The sequence below is a fragment of the Carcharodon carcharias genome, chromosome 22 (genome assembly GCF_017639515.1).
Source record: "Carcharodon carcharias isolate sCarCar2 chromosome 22, sCarCar2.pri, whole genome shotgun sequence".
In the NCBI taxonomy this organism is placed as follows: domain Eukaryota; kingdom Metazoa; phylum Chordata; class Chondrichthyes; order Lamniformes; family Lamnidae; genus Carcharodon; species Carcharodon carcharias.
This window is the reverse complement of record NC_054488.1, coordinates 50880921-50895448: the sequence shown is the minus strand read 5'-3', so window position 1 is coordinate 50895448 and position 14528 is coordinate 50880921. Positions and strand designations below refer to the sequence as shown.

Sequence of the window (14528 nt, the reverse complement as noted above, 5' to 3'; positions counted from 1 at the left end):
AAATATATCAGTTATTATATCAAACATATATGATGATCTTGTTATTTGATTTTGTTAACATATGCACTGAAAGACGCCACCAAGATTTCCTATGTCAAAACTGGGTATGGAAGATGTAACAACCATGGATAGTTTTCCTTATTTCTAACATAATAATGACTCGTTAGAAAAGATTTTCTCCAACATATTGAAACTCAGTTTACTTCCCTACCATGTTCTAGTGCCGTTTTATGCTGATTTTACACAATGCAGCTACCAGAACAAATAATGGATTGAAAATTGGCATAGCCCATCAATGGTTTGTGAAATTTGTTTCCATTGAAAAAGCACCATATTCAAAGTAGCTTTGAGATTAGATTACCATAAAAAACTGATTATTTGTATTTGCTTCATGATTTTATAACCTACCACTGCCCCCACCCACCTCCACCACCACAGTGCCTTCACAAAAACAAAGTTTTGCAATAAAGAACAAAAGGGTACTTTAATTTTTCAGGCCGTTCGCATCAGGTAGGGCACAGAATGTACCCAACCAGCCTGTGCTTGCAAAACTCAAAGCACACAGTGGCCAACATTAGATGTGATTCTGCAATTGGATAACATTTGCTAAATAATCCTCAATGTGATAAGAATTACGCTGACAACCAATTTAAGATTGTCAGTTGGGCGTGCAATGTGGGTCATTTGTGTGTACTGGAAGCTACATATATTAATACACAGGGCTCTGATCTTTGCAGACTGAAAGAACATGTATGTAGATTGCACCCGTTTCAGCTAAACAAAATAAGTGAAAGCCATTTGCTGACTCATTCCTCAGGACAATGCCTTGACCAATCAGAGTCAAGCTGCCTGGTTTAAATTGCAAACAATGCTTGGCAGTTAACTGTCAGTAACCATCAATGGTGCATTCTCCACAGCAACGCCACTTGCCAACCAATCAGTACTTGCTTCACATACAGTACAAATTGTTATTTTCTCCTGTATACTGGTATTCTTGAGAGTGTCCTGATGAGTGCAAGATGAAAAGCTTAGACATGTCTCTTTTTCTCAGCAATACACTTGATAGTGAAAAAACTCTCAAGAAACTCATTCAAAGCTTTTAAATCCCCTCAAATGTTCAATCTGTTATAACAAACAAGCTCCTATTCAGACCCCACAAAGACAGCTAATCCTTTAATGGTCTCTTTAAATGGTAGTACTGTGAAATAAAAACCCTCTGCTTAGATAACAGTAGCATTTGAAACTCAGCCAAACATTCATGATAGCCCATGAGGAAATGTCAACAAAGATCCCTAGTGAACTTGTATGACCACATGGATTTTTTCCCCAAACATACACAAGCTGGTACGTCAATCAAAGCACTTTTAACTCTCACTGACAGTTTAAGTCTGTTATTTAAAAAAATCATGTTTAAGAGGTGGGATTTTTTTTAAAAAAAACTTCAGACCACAACACTTACAAACCTTATCTGCCCTTCAAGAGCATTTATGTCTATTTCATCAAGTTGTGATTCCCACACTATGGGTTAAGGTCTTTGCAACAGCCAAAATGGGGTCTGTTCATTAGCACCGAGTTCAAATGGCCCTGCAGAGTTCAGGTTTCCCTGCTGTGTGAATCCTGTGCCCCTGCCAAAAAAATTGGATCTGTTGATAGTGTGGATAATAAAGAGGGCGGGGGGCTGAGATTTCCACATCTGGGTCCCGCCGTTTTTTAAATGGCCATAGGGTCTTCCCAACTCCGCGAAACTCTGGCCCATAACCTGGGCTAACACTTCATTATAGTGAAGATGAAAAGCGTGATTGAGAATCCTCATTTTAAAACAAGATGTTAAATCAAGGCCATATCATTCCTCTATTGTGGACGTAAAATATTCCATGGCATTACATGAAGAAGAGCAGGTGGTTGGGGGTGTGGAGTTCTTCTGATACCCTTATCAATATATATCCCTCCACTAAACAACACTAAAGTTCATCTAATTGTAATTTGTGGGACATTGCTGCCCACAGATTGTATGCTGCACCTTCCTATATTTCAATGGGTACTATACTTCAGAGCCTACTTTGTTGGCTCTGGAACACTGTGGGATGCTCTGAGGTCATGCAAGGCAAGTTTATTTTTTAGAACACTGAATATGGCAGTCATTTTTTTCCAAAGAATATTTTGGGCTATAGTGTGCAATCAAAATCATGATGCAGTTAATGCCACATTCTGGTAGTTAAAGAAATTTCAGACAAGGACCAGATGCATGGTTAAATGCAAACATCCAAAAGTTGCTGCCCAAGTTGTGCTGCTCCAGCTCTACCTTGGCCAAGATGGCACTTCACAGCACACCTCACCAATGAAATGCATTGAATGGCATGGAGAGTAAAGTCATATCCATTTCAGTCTAAATACCTTACTAATGTGCTAAATGTCATTAATGCCAGTCAACCTTTTGTCACTAAAAAAAAGCTAATGGAGTCTCATTCCTTAAGTTTTAATTGTTAGAGAGTTTACTAACTCTAATCTTTGATATTTTTTAAAAATATACTTTCCCTTTGAATTTTTTTTCATTTTCTATTTTAATCCAAATTTCCTTTCCCTCATTTTATTTCTCTTTCTGTACCTGATTTGATATTAAATTTACCCAAAACAAAAACAGAATTACCTGGAAAAACTCAGCAGGTCTGGCAGCATCAGCGGAGAAGAAAAGAGTTGACGTTTCGAGTCCTCATGACCCTTCGACAGAACTTGAGTTCGAGTCCAAGAAAGAGTTGAAACATAAGCTGGTTTAAGGTGTGTGTGTGGGGGCGGAGAGATAGAGAGACAGAGAGGTGGTGGTGGGGTGGGGGGGGGGGGGGGGGGGGGGGGGGGGGGGGGGGGGGTTGTAGGAACAAACAATTTACCCACCCTAATTCATGCTTCCTTCGCCGTCCTTGTGCTGTTAATTTCACAATCTTTAAATCTGATTGGTTAAGGAGATACAGAGCTGCTTACCCAGTTCACTCAAGCTCCAGGTGCTGGGTTTTCCTCAAATTACATTATCAATTTCAACAACTTGACACAGAAAACATTAAAAACCAAAATATGCAATGGTAAGTCCAACTAATAGGAGACAACATTAGATTTCCTGCTACAGCAATGGTCCATTGTTTTTGACAAGGTAAACATTGCTAATACTCTGATTTGGATGTCTAAATCAAAATTTTCCAAGTGGAGTAATTTTAACACTCGTGATAACCTGGGTCTCCCAACTCAAGAATCTAAGCCCGAGGTGTCATTCTTAGGGTAGAACCTTCTGCTCTCATTAGTGGCAGGTTTGGAGGTGGGAAGGACATAAAATTTGGCAGGTGTACGGGAACCCCATCACCTTCCCACCTCCACCAGAATTAAGCCTTGGGTGGCAAAGCCTTGGTCAACCTTCCCACCCTGCCACCTATTAATAGGCCATTTAAGGGCCTCAATGACCACTTAAGGGCCTCATCCCACTGCTGCTGGTATTAACCCAGCTGCAGATGGGCCTATTGACATGCTTCTCGCCTCCAGGAGGGGGCACACCTCAATCAAAGGCACATCAGGAAAGGGGGGCCCCTGTCCTCGCTGCTGACCCCCCTACACCCGTCTCCCCGCCACCCGTGAAATTACCCCTCCCCCTCCACATTTCTTCCTGTTGTCTGGGTTGCCACGTGATCCCAGGACTCCATTAGGTGTTTTTCCTGCTGTAGCCACAGCATCCGATTGGCCCACAGCTCTCAGCAGCTGAGACTTCCACCCCCCTGGTCTTGATTCCAGGGGAAAGGCATGTTGGTGGCCTTGTCACTACCCGATTGGCTTCCTGAAACGAGGCAACGTGGGTCACTTGCCAGCTCCCCAGCCGCAGGCAAGACTCCCGGCGTCACAAGATTCTGCCCATAGATTCCAAGTCAGATATAAAACAAACTAGATGCAGAATAAATTTCCCTCTACTTTTGCAAATATTGTTTTAACCCCAATGTCAGAGGGCATTTGTGCCCCAGCATTGTGACATTTCCATTCCTTGCACCTGTTACCCTTGTGCCTGATTTGGGAGAGATAAATGTACCTAATATTAGTTTGTGCCTAATTGTGGGTGTGTTTTTTATTACTCTGGAGCTGAACACAGGAGGAACAGGACTGACACCAATGATAAATCATTTCACTTCCTACTCTTACCATTAGAAGGAGAATGAAATGTGTCCCATTAGTGTGGGCTGAATTCAAAGTCAAGTTCCAGAAGTGAAAGAACCATTTTCTGGTTCGCCTTCTTACAATGTTGCTACTGAAACTGAAAGTTTTGCTGTTTTGATTTTTTTCCTAGGTTTACAATAGTACAGAAAAATATTTTCTTTTTTTTCCAGGTTGGCTGAGTTTCTCTCTGCATGGCCAATAAATTGTTTTTGATTTTTAATATCACCAGTGCATATTGTTCCATCCCCAGCAATGAGTCAATGCCTTCAAAGGGGTAGTCAAGGAGGAAAATGGCAGAAAAAGAAATGGGGAAAACAAAACAAAGGAGGAAATGGGGTTATCAAAAATACAACTGTTACACAGATTATATGCAATGCTTAAGCTTCATAATGCACTTTTATTATAGAATATGAAAACTTCTCTTTAGCTGACGAGAGATACCTTCAGGTTGGTCTCACCTTCATTGCTATCATACCGGGAACATTATACCAAAGATGTGGCACTAACTCCCTAACCATTTCCCTGTGATAAGTGCACGAGTAGCTTAATGTATCAACAAGATAAAACTCTGTTATAATAATGTTTAGAAACCTTCCAATTTTTTAAAAAACTGAGATATTGCACACAGTGCAACCTTTTAATACTACTGTGAAGTAGCATTAGCAAAAGCACCAGCCCAGAAGTATATTCTGCCCTTCAATTCAGGGTGGTACAGGACTATCTTAAAGGGAGTTAAAACCTCACCCACATTTTTTTAATTCTAATCATAGTAGTTCAAAATTGCCATTTGGTAAGATCAGGTATATTTCAGTATGAAATTCTATAAGGAGGAAAGTTATCGTCTTTCGTACCAAATCACGCTATGTAATGCATTTTGGGATGACTGACAGTGCCCAACACTACCTCGTACACATTTCACCAATGATTCTCAACCTGACTATTCAGAACATTTATTAACAGCATTTTTTTCACGTCTATCTTGGCGGTTTATCTGGACAAGACAACAAATGAATACTAAACAACAGAAAGTGCTGTGAATTTAGTCAACCTGCCAATGAATTTACACTGGTTCTACTTAGTTCATTCTAATTCACTCACCATGAGATTACCATGAAAAGGTATCGTTCGACCATTGTTGGCTACTGTATCTGTTCTAATACTAAACAAAAGAGTGGCCCAAAAACATGCATAGAGATACTCTTTTTTCTTGAAGCATGTTTCAGGTAACTTTAAAAGCTTTTTATATGGATTTCTCCCTAAGGCTACCCATCAGAAATGATAATATAGCAGACATAACAGAGATCACAATAGTCCGGTATGACATTTTAGTGGCTTAGCTTTATGCTGCTGGCATTTCATAATATCATATCATATCTTTGGTTTTACAATTTCTGAAATTGGGTCCTAACAATATTATGCCAAAGGTACATTATTGGTCTTTACTGAAAGAGCATATTGTTAAGATTGGCTTTTATTTTGTGACCTGCAAATGATTTCAACCATTTATATACCAGCATAAATTAGTCTTTGTTATGGAAGTAATGATAAAGGGTATGGATGAGGAAAATCTGCATCTTGCATGATGTTTCTAATTGGAATCTACTTGAACTTATCAAAATTATTTCCTTGAAAGGGCTGAAATTGCAGTCTAGCATTATCCTGCTCAACTGAGTTTAGAAATCCTTTAACTGATAAATTGTCAAATACTGCACCTCATGATAATAAGCAGCTTTTGTGAAGAGGCAGCGAGTAAAAGACAGCATTGTTCATTCACATCTCAAAATCAACTGCTGATGAAATGCTATTAGGCGAGAGCACTGTTATTGCATGACCAATCTGGTGGAACTACTAAGGTTGACTAACTACAATTTTCTATATTTTAATTATATTTGGTTTGTTGTCTAATCTTAACATAGGGTATCTTTCAGTATTCTCTGAATAATACAGCATCAAAATGTGCTGTAGAAACCAGAGGTTCTAATGCCCTAAACCAAATAACAATAATCTGATCCATTCTTGGTGCCACAGATGATGCTACTAGTAATTCTGGACATAGCCAGATTTCACATGTAATTAATCAACAGCTCTTTGTTCTTTATCCATGGGCGTTAAGAAGTTCAAAGCAGCGCAAAGTATAAAAAATTGAATCAAACACATGACAACCAAATGTAAATTCAGATGGTAGGCTCACCCCATCATTGACAATTCAACAAAATTAGTCATCTTGCAATAACTAATCTAGTTGGCTCTCCTAAATGATGCTGCCTAATTTATAGGGATCACAGTCATAACAAAATAATCTTCATTTTATTAATTATGCACCCATAATTAATTTTTTCTGTTGGGGAAGCAATTCCATTATAGGTGCGCTGGTGCCATGAGCAAATTTTCCTGAACAGAGTGTGCTGCTGAAATACAGAAAAGGGCTTGCTCAGGTTTTCTGCATTTTTGGTCTCCTTCATTAAATATGGCTTGTGTGTTCCTGCTAGGATCCGTGTCACACACTGGGATCACATTGTCTGGATTTTCCCAGACAGCAGCAGAATTGAGTAAATAAGCACCTGCACTTCCTGTCGGACGCAAAGTTTGAAATTCTGTTTAGCTTTGCACTGTGATGAAGCAGGAGATGGCTAATGCCCAGGAGCTGGGAGTACAGCCTCTTAAACTAAATGCTTCAGTGGAGTATGGCAGTAAAGTTAAAATGAAATAAGAAGGAATAAATAACTTTCCCATCCAAAAGAAATGAGCAATGCTGCAATGCCAAGAAACCATGAGAAAAAAAATTAGGCTGATTCTCAGCAAAACATCAGTCTGAACACTTTTAAACTATGGGATTTATTTTCATCTGGTTGAACTAGGCATAAAACTAACGTTGTGGTTTGACCCTTACAGGAATTTCCCTTTTTTCACTTCATTGAGAATCAGGTGTTTTTTTTTATTAAACAACACGCCTAGTTGAAAATCTATCCCCATTTATGGCTTCTGTGCACCTGCATTCACGTGCTTTGCTGCAACTTTGAAAAGCACATAGCTCTGACCTTTTACCAACAATGCAACACATCTGGACAGCAAGGGTGTACCTCCAACATGTCCTGAATTAACGTATTCCAGGTCAGAAGCACAGACTAGCTCAAGTCTCTTGTGTAGCCCCATCAGAAACCCCAGGGTAAGCAGAAATCAGTACAAAAGAAGTGCAAGGCTAAAGGTTTTTGTTTTCTGTAATGTCACTACCATCACCCCACCCCACCCACCCCTTGTCTGGGGTGCACCTAGACAGAAGCAGGATTTAATCTTCCAAATTGCTTTTCAGCTGTTAACAAGAGAGCAAGATGCCCATGGAAACTCCTTTGGATGGGGGTACCACTCTGCTCTGCCACTGTGTTGGCTCCCAGCTTTGATAATTTTGTAACCTGTCATTTACAGTTTTCTTTTTAATGTGTTAATTTTAATCGAATGGTTACATCTGAGCTAGTTACCAGAAGGAAATACACAATAGGCACACAACCATTATTAAGCAACCAAAAAAAAAATCCAAATTAAATGAAATCTGTTAAAATATTTGGTGGCTTGGTAACCGATGAAAACATTTAGATTACAGTGGCTAGGTATCATTCTGGTGAGGCAGACATACAATACACCTTTACCTTTGGTACAAATACCACAACAGCCTACGGAATACAGGTTACCAATATTAACAGTCCTAGGCGGAGCCACTGGACAACCACAATGTGTTAGAATATTACAATTCAACCTCATGGGCCTGGATTAATTACAGCTCAGACTAATGGGATCCAACGTTTTATTTTTCCTCTGCCTACTGAAAAGACCCAAAATAAAGAGTATTAGGCCTGTTTTAACCCACAACACAAGACGGTCCATAATTGGAATCAAAACTGTCAATGCCTACATCAAAACTGGCTGATGTGGGAAATGCAAAGTCACACTGATGTTCTGAGCTGGAGTTAAAGTGAATTGATAAAAGAATCATCTATGCCATTCCACATATGGCGCAGGATGCAAACATAGCCATTCCAAAGCGCACTTGCCTTCAAAGATTCAATGTCTTCCACAAAACAAAGTTGATAAAGAAAAATAAAGAATCCTGAGTAAATCATAGCCAGTTAACTCCATCCCTAAGTTCACAGTATAAAATTCACAACTGCAATTAAAATGAGACACAGCTGGATTTTGTTGCTTTCCTTCCGTTTGGTATCTCGAGATAAAATGACGTATATATCAGCCTATGTGTAAATTTGTTCTTCAACACTTATTATAAAATTAATGTTTTAACTTTTCTCTTTGGAATTTGGCACATGGTATGCACCAAGAGAGACATTTTTCATTATAGCCTTGGCGAATACAACCATATGCTATGGTGCTTCAGCTTTATTGCCTGTTTTATGACATTTATCTCGTTTATAAATACTAATATACTTTGATCAAAATTCCTATTAACCTCTTATGATAGGACCTGATGGTTCTGCATTGTCAGTACATCAGAATCAAGTTTTCTTTCTGGAAGAAAAAGGCTGACAAGAAAACCCAATTGATATAATTACTTGCATAAAGGGTTTGAAATTATCATTTGACAAAGTACCATTTGTAGTCATTATATGGCAGACATTGGGCCGACTTGCAGAAAGTTATATATAAAAACTGCATTGCGTAGTCCACCACAAAAATAAACATGTAGGGCTGCTCTGCTCATATGTTAAACAAACGTCATGTAATTTCCTTAAACCACCTCGATGCAGTTTTTCAGTCAGACAAACAGGATGTTGGTTCTTTCGTCTATCCCCATCAGTAAACGCCAGAAGCGATCAGAGGGTTTTTTTTGTTTTTATTTAGCTCCACATAAGCTTTATTATAGTTTGATTAATATTTACTGACTGAGCATAGTGAGAGAGAAAACAAAAGATTTTATTATTTGCTTTTCAACTGGAAGTCTCCATTACAATTTTAAAAAATATTTTACAGCTGCCCCCTTATAGGCTGGCTATAATTGTGGCATGTTGGTCACTTGGAAAAGACATTTAAATCTTTTTTTGGGTCTATTTAGAAAAAGCTGGATTCACAAAACACCCTGTGCATACAAAGGCTACTACCTAGGTTGATAGTAAATGTATAAAATAGTTGGTAATTTCAAACTATTCTTGAATGTACACCTCTATATACCTGGAGCATGGGGAAAAGTTTATTACTGTTTGTTTCAAAGATATTATAGATTATGTGCAATAGTTCAGGAAGGAACAAAGGTGCTTATAATCAGACATGCACATTACAGTCATACAAACACAAATTAAAATCAAGAACAGTCTGGCATTTGGGAGCTATTTAGTTATACAGTGAAACTCATAACATTTCACTGTTGAAACCTTCCAATACTCCCAATCCATTTACAATATAATCCAAAATAAAATAGCACCCGTGCTACGAAATTACTGTCCATTTATGGAGGAAATCTGGAGGCTCATTTTTCACTACGTAATGCACAAGCAGCAATGGAAAGCATCCAACAGATCCATAGAAACTGCTGCCTCCAGTCATAAAGCACTTTAACTTGGTCTGTACTCACAACTGAATCTCTTAATGATCTGTTTTAAACCACTGATTCCAGTTCAGCTACAGGAAACAGACTTTAGATTGTAGCCGTTTGATGAAGTACAGGCTCAGCTTCTGGTCATCATCTGGACCCAAAACTGACTGTACAATTCATCAAATGCTTATGGTGCCGAGACTGAGTTCTCTATAGATGACATTGAAATTGCTGTTTTCTCCCCATTTTTATCAATGTTGCTTAGTTAGCAAGCTGATATATTAAATCACGACACAGTTTTATGGTAACGAAAACTGTTTTCAAGCAGCACAGTGATGGAATTGCAATCTCCTCATACTGTGTTCCCAATCTTGAAGACTCCAATCAGGTAAAGGCATGGAATGGAAGCCAGGTGATTTTCTACAGGGAGAGGTGGAAAAAAAAACTAACCAGTCAGCAAGCCACCTGCGGTTGTGAATCTTGTAGCAATCAGAAAGAATCACAGCATTGGCAGAGGTTTGAGGGCAGCTTTTCTGCCCACATGCTTGGCTCTGGATAATGTACGCTCCAGGAAAAACTAGACGTGTTAAGAAAAAAAAAACACATTCAGGTGCCAGATCCTAGAGTGTCCTCAAGGATTTTGCCTGTCTGTTATTAGATTGCTATACTTGCTGATTTAATAGCACAGTACATCTGTTGTTGCAAACAAACATTTCCTGCAATTATAGCAATTTTCCAACAGGCAATTGTTATCATTGTGTCTTTCAGTGGGTGGGATGTAGGGTCCTTGCAATGTATCAATATTTGCAAGGTGTCACACCACCCCCTCCACCCAAAATACTTGGAAGTTTGAAAACTCATGAATATATGGCCTAAAATGAAACCCTGTAGAGCCACAGTTTTTGATATAATGGCCACTTGCCAAATTGAGCCTTCTTTTAACAATGTTTCTCTTCCTTAGGCAGGCACATCTCTTACTGAACCAGGAGAACAATTTTTTGAATATATGATTTTTCAGTTTCAGTACTAATAAGAATATAATACATATTTAGGATATATTCAAAAAGAAAGTGGAAATATATTGCACTCTGGCTTTAAACTTTAAGAGAGACATAATTCTAAAAAAGCAAATCTGGGTAGTTCTGTAATTTATCATAGTTTTACCTATATGGTGTACAATTTGCTTGTACTATACCATTGAGTTTGTCCTTTTGCAAAAAGGCAACAGACACACATGCAATTAGTTCCACGAGATTATGTCCCACTAATTGTGAACATATGTATAGGACATCATGTTATAAGCTGAGTAGACATGTGTTAAGAATGAATATATATCACATACATAAATAATTTCGACTAGTTGTGATTGAAACCTATTAATTCAGCCAGGTAATATAAATAAAACTGTCCAAGTTAAACTAATTCAGAAAGAATAGGTTCTTGAGAACATATGCCAAATAATCTCATGCCCATTTCCAGACATCAGTATATTTTGCACAACCTCCATCTTTGAGGTACCTTGAAGAATTATTACAAGACTAATCGATGGGAATAAATCTTTGGTATCACCAATAATGCTTTTTTGCAGTCAAGCCTACATGTTAGTAAAAAGGGAAATGTTAGCTAAATTAAGACATTTTTGCTGGGATGTGTTAAATATATGATGTGAAGTATGAACTCAGTCATTCTGATGAACAGTTCAGGCAGTCCGTGTATAATTATTTAGTAATGTGTTGGTCCTAAAATATGTGTAGGACTTTTGACGAAATAGGTTTTCTAAATCAAGGAAAATAAATTATTGAAAAATATATAGACAGAAATGAATAAAATATGATCCAAATATACAAAACTCCGATCACAGCATATTTCTAACATGATACAGTACTTAGCCTTGTAACTACGGTGTCACCATGAGTCAAGAATTATCAGATTCATTTAAAAACAAAACCTCAGCCCGATAAACAAGGTGGCTGGGCAAACAGGTCAGGTTTGTGCGGAGGATTTGAAACATACGCTCATGCTTTTTGTTTTGGAAGCTGAAGGCTCAGACTGGCTGGTCAACATAATGGGCAAGTACCAGGTTAAAGCTACAGGTTCCCATTTTCCAAGTAAGCCTGTCAGTTTTTAAGTAACATTTAAAATCAACCAGCAATGTTCCGCGCTCCTTAAAAAAAAATCAAATAATATCTGGAAATCAGGACTCAGCTGATGAGCTCGAATTTGTAACATGACAGGAGAGGGCTTGTTTTTTGGAGACACTGTATCTTAAACTTTCCTTTCTGACTTCAGGCTGTATTTACTTCGGACAGCATTTGATAGGCAACTACCATATTGCACAGTGTTTCCAATGCACCCACATTAAATTGCCTTGGAACGCTGTTCAGGGTAGAAGTGCAGAAAGATGCTTTTACTCACCTACGTCTGCATTACAGAAAGCTTGCTGCGGATGGATCGGAGCACAGCTACACGCCTCGGCAATCTGTTCCACCCTCAAAGCCAGAAGCAGAAACAACGTTGCCACCAAACTGCTGACTGTAGCACTCATTTTAAAGCTCTCGGGATAAAGCTCTTCCAGCAAGGATCACCGGGAACGTCTACCGGAGCTGGTGCTGTCTCAGGCAAATACACGGCAAGTTTAGTGGCGTGGGATCACGGAGAAGGGAAAGAAATTCACAAAATGACATCTAGTTAACTGGTGTCGTGTCTCTCCTCCTGCTGCCTCTTCTGGGTGTGTTTTGCTCTGCTCTCTCTGAGCTCAGCCCCATTTAATGGCTGGAACGTTTTCTGCTGTCCCCGCCTCTCCTACTCAACGGGCCAGTCACAGTATCGATGGCCCAGTACCAAAGACGCCTGTTGTTTTTTCATAGCTTGGGCAATTCCACACATTTTTCAGTTTAATGAGGTTCGAGCCTCTCTGGAGTGCATTGTTGTGGATCAGTTCATTAAAAAAAAGGTATTTCATATGGAGTGGTAATAAACATCAGGAAAATGCAGAGATCTGACCTGATTTTCTGTCAGACATTGCCAGTACTCTGATTAAACTGTCACACACACATTTCAATTGAAAGGATTCCTGTTAATAATAGATTCTAGAAGCTTCTTTTTTACGAACTTGATTTAGCCACTTTTGAGTCAGTGAAACAGGGATTCTACACCAGCTGCTTCTAAAAACAAAAAAAAAGTTTCCAATTTGCATCTAGATCATTTTACACTTGCTCCACAAAGATTACTGTAAATGGGAATGTAAGTAGTTTGGGAATCAAATCCTTTGCACACGCAAAAATATACAAACAAAACCTGCCGCCTTCACAATAGTGAATTATCCAGGCAGATACACTAATGATTTCGCTGTCTCTGTGCAATGCAGTGCAGTACTTCAGTTCAAGTGCTTAGTTGATTAAAAGCACCACGTGATGTTGTTCCCAGGAGACAAATTGATTGACTATGTAGAGATGTCTGGGACTATCCTAGCAAAAAAAAACCAACAGTCGGATCAAATCATTCTTTTCTGTTCAGAATAAAATGGGGAAAGGGTAATGTTTAGTTACAAATGATATGGACACCTAGGCATGATTGCACTTGCTGCGCGAACATGCATAAACCAATAATCCACAGGAATTCTCATCTCCTTGAACAGCCATATTCCCTGGTAAAGAGGCCTGCTGAGACACTAAAAAAAAGCCTCATCCGCTTTTTCTGTTGGATGTCCCTTGGCACTATTTCAGAGAAGTTCAATATTTATCCCTCAATAAGCATTGTAAAAACATACTTTCTGATCATTATTGCTGTTTGTGGGACCTTGCTGTGCAATTTGGCTATGGAAATAGATTGGCTGTAAAATGCTTTGAGACATCCTGAGGATATGAAAGGCCCTAGGTAAATGCAAGTCTTTTTTGGAGTAGATCTGAGGGTTTTTTGAGTCTCCACTTGCCTTCCATTATGATGATAAAATTAAAAATTGTTGCAAATTACACAGAGTGAAACAGTTGAGATCTCATTTTTGTATCACTAATACTTTCATATGATGGGGAAAGCTCAGAATGGGATATTTAGTTTGATTATCCATTTCATGGTCTCCCAAGATGCCTAGTGGAGAAATCAGGTGCCTCCCACAACAGACCTTAGTGGGCAGGTTGATGTGATGTATTCCACGGTCTGAGACTCACGGTCACAATTGTACTTCAGGTCATCCCTCATGTTATACTTATGGAGCAGGTGACCATCATCCATGCTCAGTATGGATTTGGTACAGCACTGTCCACCGTCTTTGAGGGAGATTGAAGCCAGGGGGCTCAGCTATAGGGTCAATGCTGCGCATGCTCCATGACACTGTCTATCTGGACACTGGATTGATACTGTTACGATCCTGTAGAGACCGATAAATTTTAAAAAGAAATTCAAACTTCCAGTTAGTAGTGAACGGCAGACATGACAAGATTTCACGTTTTAAGACATTTACTGTAACAAACAGACTGAAAGCACTATTGACTAAACACTATTTTTGTAGACAACTTATACTGTAAACGGTGAGTAGAACTTTTGACTCAACCAGATAACAGGCATGTCACACTGTCCTTTAAGTAGACATTCAGTTCTTCCAGAATCAGTCCAAAGTGATTCTCAGATACTGAGGGTTTACTTCTGTTTTTTTCTTTCTCAGCTGGTAGCTTCTAACTCCAGATCTTCATGATGAGAGTATTGCTGGAGATCCTCACTCTAGCACAAACTAGGCAGATCTTCCTGCTTTGTTTTAACTCCTCACAAATTTATTCTTAATAATCTGAGTGCAAACTTCCACCTGCCCTCC

The 14528-nt window shown here is 38.9% G+C and overlaps 1 protein-coding gene across 1 annotated transcript in view; it reads right to left on the bottom strand.

Annotated features, from left to right (window-relative positions):
• Nucleotides 1-12469, bottom strand: part of timp2a (TIMP metallopeptidase inhibitor 2a) — a 62850-nt gene extending 50381 nt beyond the window's left edge. Inside the window, exon 1 of the mRNA XM_041216783.1 lies at nucleotides 12137-12469. Within this exon, the coding sequence (XP_041072717.1) occupies nucleotides 12137-12266 (130 nt within the window). The 5' untranslated portion in view covers nucleotides 12267-12469. The remainder of the gene's footprint in view (nucleotides 1-12136) is intronic.
• Nucleotides 12470-14528: the final 2059 nt, after the last annotated feature.